This window comes from Arachis ipaensis, chromosome B10 (assembly GCF_000816755.2).
Source record: "Arachis ipaensis cultivar K30076 chromosome B10, Araip1.1, whole genome shotgun sequence".
Lineage (NCBI taxonomy): Eukaryota > Viridiplantae > Streptophyta > Magnoliopsida > Fabales > Fabaceae > Arachis > Arachis ipaensis.
Genome location: NC_029794.2, coordinates 127,331,999 through 127,340,888, shown reverse-complemented (window position 1 = coordinate 127,340,888; position 8,890 = coordinate 127,331,999). Strand labels below are relative to the sequence as shown.

The 8,890-nt window shown below is 33.7% G+C and overlaps 1 protein-coding gene across 1 annotated transcript; it reads right to left on the bottom strand.

Moving 5' to 3' along the window:
• On the bottom strand, positions 5,902 to 6,957 carry LOC107621421. Its single transcript, XM_016323444.1, has 2 exons — positions 6,415 to 6,957; positions 5,902 to 6,327 (listed from the first exon to the last, which is right to left on the bottom strand). Exons 1-2 carry the CDS (start codon positions 6,955 to 6,957, stop codon positions 5,902 to 5,904), a joined length of 969 nt encoding a protein of 322 aa, XP_016178930.1.

Sequence of the window (8,890 nt, the reverse complement as noted above, 5' to 3'; positions counted from 1 at the left end):
TCATAATAAAAGGAGAGGAAAAATAAACAGCCATCATATGTGTTTCAGAAACACATTACCTGAAGGTATTGATCAACACATATATCCCCGACCTCTTCCACCCGACTTACGTCTGCTTTAGACTGCATAACCTCATCGGCCACAACGCTAAAAAGAAATTTCTTGTTCCATACCGAGGAACTCTCCTCTTCCTCATCAAATAAATGTAATTTCTCTTGTCTCAAGGTAAAGTTCGGAAAGTCGTCCAGTTGCACCTTACCTTCCTCGCCTTGCACCTCATCTTCGATAACCACGTCCGATTTTCTTTTTCTTAAATACAATACCCTTCTTCCTCGGTGGGGGCTGGTCCACCTCAGCCCCACCATCCGCCTTCTCAGCATTTGATGAGGATCCCTCAAAGTTTTTGGTTTTGAATCGAGATCTTAGGCTTAAAGCAGTTACTCCAGGGAAGTTACCAGCTGCAACATTCAGAAAAAATTACTCAGCAAAACGAACAGTTAACAATAATTTTGAGGGAAGATGACTTTCAAAATTTCTCACCAACATATCTCAATACAGCCGATTTATCTTCCTCCCAGGGAAGCAGGTCAGAAACAGATATCAATCCACCCTTATCAACCATTTCAATCAAAAATGAAATTATAACTTCGTTCCGGCTATTGATAAAGTCGGGACCTAGTATGTGTTGCGAGTGACAACACCAATAAAGCGGAAATTTTTTTCCCAAATGTTCATCAAAGTAAAATGGAAACTCTTCATCTACTGATTTTACTTTCAAAAATATTTCTTTGAAATCCTTAAAAGAAGATTTATAAAGTTTAAAGATAGAAAAGCCAGGAGTGCTGTTTAGGTTAATCCATAAGCCTTTCCATACTCCTTTGGCCTGGAATAAAGAAAAAAACAGTTCTAACTCCGCTTTAATTTCAAGAAAATTCATCAAAACTTGAAAACATCTGATGAAGGCCCACCCATTCGGGTGTATTTGGGATGGAGCACAATTTAGTTGTTTCATCACATCACATTCAAAATTGGAAAAAGGAAGTTTTACTCGCAGTTCCTCGATCATGCAGCTATAAATATAAAAATTTTCAAAATCTTTTCTTCTATGGAAAACACGGTCAGTTCGATTACATGGCAACAATTGTATATGAAAACCAGCCCTTAATATCCTACCCACATCTACCCGATTCACACTCTCAATGTCAGAAAATATTGAAGCCCGTATGTGGACATCACTATCAACCCAGTCATAACTCTCATCATCTTTAACTTGGGGAAGCAGTTTTTTCTTTTTGTCACACATTCTTAACGAATCTAGCAGAAAAGGAAAGGGGAACAGAGGGGAGTGAAGGACGCTTACTAACCTCTTTTAGTCATTGTTCCTTAAAAGCTTATGTCTCCAGCTTAAAACACAGTAAGTGTGCAAACTTGAAACACAACCACTAATTTAATTAACTTTTCAGTTCCATCATTAAATCTTAGCCGTGCAGGACAAAGTCACTTTAACGGTTGAGGAGTGACATTGGAAGTTGAACCAAACAAATAATAAATGACACACTAGCCAATAAAAGTAAATAACTCAAGTTTATTTCACACAACCCTTTCGTATGCCAAGGTTGGACTCTGATAAGCCACGTTGACCTGGGGGCTGTGTATACCGAACTATAACTCGTCAAAACATTTAAAAGCTCAACCTGTCTCCTCCAAATCAGGCCAAGTTTGGGGGCTGTGATATGACCAGTAAAAGTCGGTTACGAGTTATAGCTCGGTAACGCATGATTTCCGATTGTAACCGAATATTTCAGATAATCAGCATTTATGTTCGTCCAATAACGTCGGATACACAGTTAATGCTCGGACGTTACATGAAAACGATCAGCTTCATCTAACCAGATATAAGGAGAAGAACAGAGGCCAAAAAGGTATTCCATCTTTTCCAAAAAAAGCATATACATATATATTCTCTCACTAACTTGAGCGTCGGAGAACCTTTGCAGGTATCCACCACCCCGGTTTCCATTGCTGACGTGTTTCGTGTTCTACCACAAGAGTTTGCCGACCTTCGCCAGAGGACGAGTTATATTTCGGCGTCAACAGGTCAGAACACTTTTGATCTAAAATTTCACAAAAGTATATGAATAACTATTTAAAATGGACACACAAAAAATTGAACAAAATTCAATCTCTAGCCTTTTTTTTAAAGGGTTATTCACAATAAGAAATGAAATAAAATAATTTATTTATCATAAAATTATCAAATTTTAGAAATAAAAAATTTTATTTTTAATAATATTTACAAAAAATTGCATCCAAATTTGATCTTTAAAATATTTTTTAAAAATATACTCAATATATATATTTTTGTTTCGTTTTTTATTATTATTATTATTATTATTATTATTATTATTATTATTATTATTATTTGAAGGTTTGTTTGTTCCCTGGATCTAACAAAAAGAGGGGGTTATAACTATCAATCATCACATCATACCTGTTTAAGTACACTTTGATATTGACATCGGCAAACATAATTAGACAGGCACCATTATTACAAGAAAAAGATAAATCAGTGTCCTACACTTTAATACTACACACCAAAAGATATGATTACAAGATTCTCATCGCTCTAAGCCAAAGACAACCCTTGAATAATCAGCTGAGTTTAATTCCACTAAATTGTTGCATGAATAGGCACTCCTCGGCCCCTAATTTAGGGGTGTGCATGGCCCGACCCGGTTCGAAGACTCGGCCCGGTCTCGAGCACTTTAGAGGCTAATTTGATGTGATTTCATCGAGTTTAGGGTCGGGTATGGGTCTCAAAAGTAGACCCGGTCATTATTTTGGGTCGGGTCCGGGTCATATCTCGGGTCACCCGAAATCGACCCGGTAACCCGGTCATCATACACAATTAATATTTTGTGTTATTAGTGATGGATGATGGCTATTATTATGTGAAATTTAAGTATTGTAAACCTTAATATTTTGTGTTATTAGTCATTATATATAAGACTATAAGTTAATGTTTTATGTTTAAAATGCATAAGACTTTAGACTAATGCATAATTTTGTATTATTTGTATTGATTTAAATATTATTTTTATTTTGTTTATACTGTAAATAAGATAATTTTTAATGTATTTTGTTTATTGTGTAAATGAGATATATGTATTTATAAATATGAAAATATATTTTTTAAAAATAATAAAAAATATTAATAATTTTAAATTAAATCAAACTCTTAAAAATAAAACTTTTCAAATAATAGAAAATATAGACGGTTTTATATAAATGAATGGTTTTAAAAATGAAACCCTATTAACACATTTACTTCTCCCAACCAACCGTTGAAATGAGTGAAAGCACAGTAGTATCGTTAAACTGCCCACTATTAATACGGTCATCTTTTTTCTAACTATCCACTATTAACACTATTACTTCTTCCACTACTTCTATCGTTTTTTATTAGGATTTACACTAAATCAATTTAAATAATACTTCAACTTTTTAATTAATTATATATATTAATACTAAAGAGAATACAAAAAAATTAAAAAATTTTGTTTGTTAAAAATTATATCACAGTTAAAAATTTAATAAACAAATTATATCTAAAAACTTGAAGTATTATTTAAATTGATTTAGTGTAAATCCTAATAAAAAAAAACTGTCAGTGGATAGAAGTAGTAGTGGAAGAAACAGTAGTGTTAATAGTAGATAGTTAGAAAAAAAGATAACCGTTTTAATAGTGGACCGTTTAATGATGTTACTTATATGTTTTCACTCATTTCAACAGTTGGAAGAAATAGACGTGTTAATAGTGTTCCATTTTTAAAACCGCCCATCTTCCTTGTCATATAAAACCGTCCATCTTTTTTATTATTTGAAATGTTTTATTTTTAGGAGTTTGATCTAATTTAAATTATTAATATTTTTTATTAATTTCAAAAAATATATTTTCATATTTATAAATACATATATCTCGTTCAATTTCTTCTCCTTGTTTTTTTACTTTTTCATAGGTAACTAAACCTTTGTCAAAGGGTTAGGAGCTCTGTTTATATTTTCTAGGGTTATTAATCTAAAATTATTTTATTTTGAAGTTTTGTATTGATCTATTCCATGATTGAGGTATTCGTTCTTCATTTGGATTAGTGGTATCGAAAGGTATGCTAATCTCTTTTGAATTCTTTTATTATAACTGGAAAATTTGATATTTGAATTATACCTTGAAAACTCTTTCACATGACTTTTTGAATTCGATTAGGAACAGTGATTCAATTTGTGTGTGACACATACATAGTTTTTAATCACTCTAATTTTGAATAAGTGATATATAATTCGGATTATAATAACTTTTGAAAATTATGTTTTCTTTTAAGATTTAACTAAACAGGACTAGTTTGAATACGTAACATATAATTTGACCTAAAAACTACTTTTAAATCTTATTTGAATCTAAATTAATTTTTGTACTTAATCTGTTGATTAATTAATTGAAAACTAATTAATGCTTGAGAAACTGAGGTACCAAGAAATTGAAAATTAGTTACTAAAGATTTATCGTGAAAGATCTTGCAAACTTTAAGATAAGTAAATAATGTTTGATTTCTCTAAAAGCATAAAAATCTCTGAAGTCATTGACTCTCACCATCATTGTCTTTTCTCAAATAAACATTCAAGTTCTGTATCCATAAGCATTTAAGCATTCAAGATTCTCAAGCTCTCAGCAAGACACAATCTTGCCCTCTTCAAATCCAGATTTTATTAATCTAATTAGGAATTTAATCTGATATTTTCTTGCTTAATCATTTAATTCTCGTGGGAATGATATCCACTCACCGTGGTATTACTTAAGCGATTCGATGCACTTACTGGTATCCATGAGCTTTAATTTTTGCTAATCATGTGCGCCGAATTCCTCCTTCCTTCATTTCTTCAATTCTCCACTTTTTACATACTTTTCTTCTATTTCTTCAATCTATCCTTACCTTCTAAACCTTAAAATCACTGAAACAAATATATGAAGGCATCGAATGGACTAAAAATAAAATTAAATTGACAAATTAATGTACAAAAAATATGTTTTTAACAATTAAACACAATTCGGAGAGAATTCACAAAAGCATGCATTTTCAAAGAATAAGTGCAAGTTAAGTTGATAAATTTCATTCTTTTTAAGACAAAAATCATCGTAAAATATGGATTTATCAATATGTTAATGTTATTTTATTGTTATGTTATCGCTATGCTATTGTATCTTTTATCTATTATGGTACATTGGGTTTGTAACTCTTATATTTTGAAGTCTTTGCATCATATTGTAGTTTCTCCTTGTTATATTATTGTATTATCTGAGTTAATGTCAAGTTGGATGTAAAATTTAGTGCAACAAGGAAAATAACTATAACATAAACATGTTTACATGAATTTACTAACAATAGATAACGTACACCACATCATCCAGGACATTGTGACTAAAAAACACTAGTAGTGCATCACTAAAAATATAACATAAAGCTAACATAAAGCGAACATAAAATCCTAACGACAAAAGCTGACCTGCAAATAACATAAGCTAACAAGAAAGTGGCAAGCGACTATGCATGGCTCCTTTCATGAGAACCAGAAGCACCTGGGAGATGGGGACATTGTCTTCTAGTATGACCTGAAAACACATACCACATCTCTTTGGGCAATTATGATCAGTCTCATCCATAGTATTTCTTATCCTTATAGTTCGAGGATGACCAATTGTAGCTCTCATGATGTTGGGATCAGGGATTACCTGAGGACACTCATACAAAGGTGGCAAGTCATTGTGAAATAGTGGAGAGAAACCCATCTTCTAAATATTGAACATGGTGCTGAGGCGATACATGTCATCAATATAAGTCCTCAAATCTAGTCTTCAATATGAACATGCTGCAAGCACATGACACATGTGCATGACGATAGCGAAATCCTACATGTTCTCAAAGCAATTCTTCCCCATGTCGGTGCAATCTCATCCACAACAAACTCTGAGTTTTCTCTATCATATAGATCATCGCGCATGTTTCTGGAGGTCTGTAGATTCTTCTTAATCGCCTTCACAAGTGTCAGATAAAATTCTTGCTTAGGCCCGAGCTGCAACTCTGATTCCTTTTCTTTTTTGACAAAGAGCTCTTCTAAACGCCTATATGTTGATTTAACAAGTGAACCCACTAATAGGTTACGTGTACCCTTTAGGACGACATCAATACACTCAGAAATGTTTGTTGTCAAATGACCATATTGGCGGCCTCCATCCCAATATTGGGTCCGCAACTCTAATCCGATCCTGTTGAACTAATCAACCATTGTCGAGTCTTCATACTTCAAGATATCCATGTAATATTGATGCTCCTATTTAGTCTTCGCATATGCTGCATTCACAAGAATCTTTCGTGCATCCTTAGACTTGAAGTTTAGCACGAAATTAGTAGCTATGTGTCTTGCACAAAATGCACGATGTGCGGTCGATGGGAGCCACCTACCGTCTTCGGCAACCAAGGAAGTCTTGATTGCGTTGTGGCAGTCAAAGATAACTAGAATTCTGGATTGAGGAGTCACGTGCTGACGAAGGTGACTCAGGAAAAACTTCCACGAATCCGTGTTCTCGCCCTCGACTAACCCAAATGTAACTGGGAGAATGTTTGAGTTTTCATCTTGTGCAATCGCCATTAGTAAAGTACCTCCATACTTGCCATATAAATGAGTATCATCGATAGATATCAATGACTTGCAATACTTGAAGGCCTCAACACACGGAGGAAACGTCCAAAACAATCGATGAAGAAACACCCTTGCTCCATGGACCGTATTACCAACCCTAACAGGGGAAGTACGCAACTGAACCTCGATGATCCAACTTAGAATCAAGTTGTAAGACTCCTTCCAATCTCCATATATCTGTACAATTGCCTTCTGCTTAGCCATCCACACCTTCCTATAATTGGGCTTGAAACCAAATTTTGATGAGATCGCATTCTACAATACTTTCATGGAGATTGATGCATCCGCCATGACCAATGATAGAATTAAAGCACAGACGACATGATAATCAAGCTGCCTGTGATCGGTGAATATCTCTGTTGCAAGGCATGTGTGCAGCCCATTATACTTTCTAACTTCTCAGTAGCCTTTTTTCTGCCATAGAATCACACATATCAGCCAATTACATCCATTTCTAAACTGCACACACTTTCCATGATACTTTAAGTGATTAATTAGACTCAAACACCTTATACTCAATACCTCGACAAATATTATAACTCTTTACTATCAATATAGCTTCCTCTTTGCTTTGGAACTGCTAGCCGATTTGAAACTCGTCTGTGCCAAGCATACCAGGCCCATCTTCATGAATGGTAGGGAGCTATTAATCTAGAAATGCAAATTGATTCATTGCCTCAAGATCCAAATTATAGAAGTGTGGAGGGTACTATTGTGTCTGAGAGCCTTGATTGAGCTTGCGATCTCCTGACACATGTTGTGTCTTCCTCGCCGTCGGTATCATCATCAATAATGGGTGGTTCCGAATCTGACTCATCATTGCCTGTAGCCTCAGCATGTGGATCTCTATCTCTGACCTCCATGAATGCCGGTGCACCATCCAATACAGGTGCTACTCTCATTGTAGTTGCAAACTCCCCGAAGGTATGCACATCACCTAAGTCATCTGCATTATCTTCCTGAATGGTCAAATCTGCTGCAATGATGGAGACGAAACTTGGGCAGTAACTTCATGACTAGTTGGAATGGTGTTAGAACTCCCTTCTATCACGTTGGTTGGCAGATTCGGAGCAGATCCACCAGAGCTACCCTCTACATTAACCATTCTCACAAACAATTTCATAGCGCCAAAATCTGAAAATCTAGCTTGACTGTGAAATATAACTCGCATGTCATCATCGTCTAGGCTCTCATATTTTTCAAACTTAACATAACCTTGCCTGAGTGAGTAAGAATCCAAAAAAATACTTGCTTTACACATTTTTTGTCGCACTTTCCTAACTTCTGTAATATACTATTTTTTAATTCCATCAAACTCCTTGACAGATTTACAAATATACCAATCTACTTTTTACTAGAGATCGTAACACCCTCAATTGTATTTTTATCATTTTTTTCTCGGTGATGAACTAGCAAAAACATACTCTCAGCCATCTCTCCCAAAACTTTCAATTCATGTATGACTCGTTCTACACCATACTCGTTTATTTATAGGTTCATTGCCTTTATAAATCATCCTAGGGTCTTGAGCTTTATGTATCTGCACGTAAATTATCATAGAGTCTTGAGGATTAGCCTCCAATATGTTAATCGTCACAAGGTGCTGTGGTTTAGGTTTGAACGTAAATCGTCCTAGGTGTTATGGGTTAAGAGAAAAAAGCATAAATCATCACAGGTTGGGATGATTTACATTCATTTTAAGAAGCTCAATACCCTAGGACGATTTATCTGTATTTTTTTAAAGACTTTCATGCATAAATCGTCCTAGAGTATAGCGTTTAATATATTATCTAATATACACAATCCTGAGACGATTTATATATTAATTGGTTTAGAAAAATCTAATAATATTATATTCTCTTTATTTTATTTAAATAAAAAAACCTTGATTTAATTACCGATTCAATTTTTAGAACATGCAAAAAATTATACAAATATTGCAGATCATTTACTTTTTGCACTTATGTGTAGTAATTGAAAAATATTGCTGAGTGAAACCGAATTTATATATGATTAAGTGAAAAAGTCTATTTTTTTTAAATAAATATTGAGAATTTGAATATTATTTTAGTACGATAAAATTATAAATTTTTTATTTTNTAAAAAAATTAATAAAATAATTATTAATATTATTTAA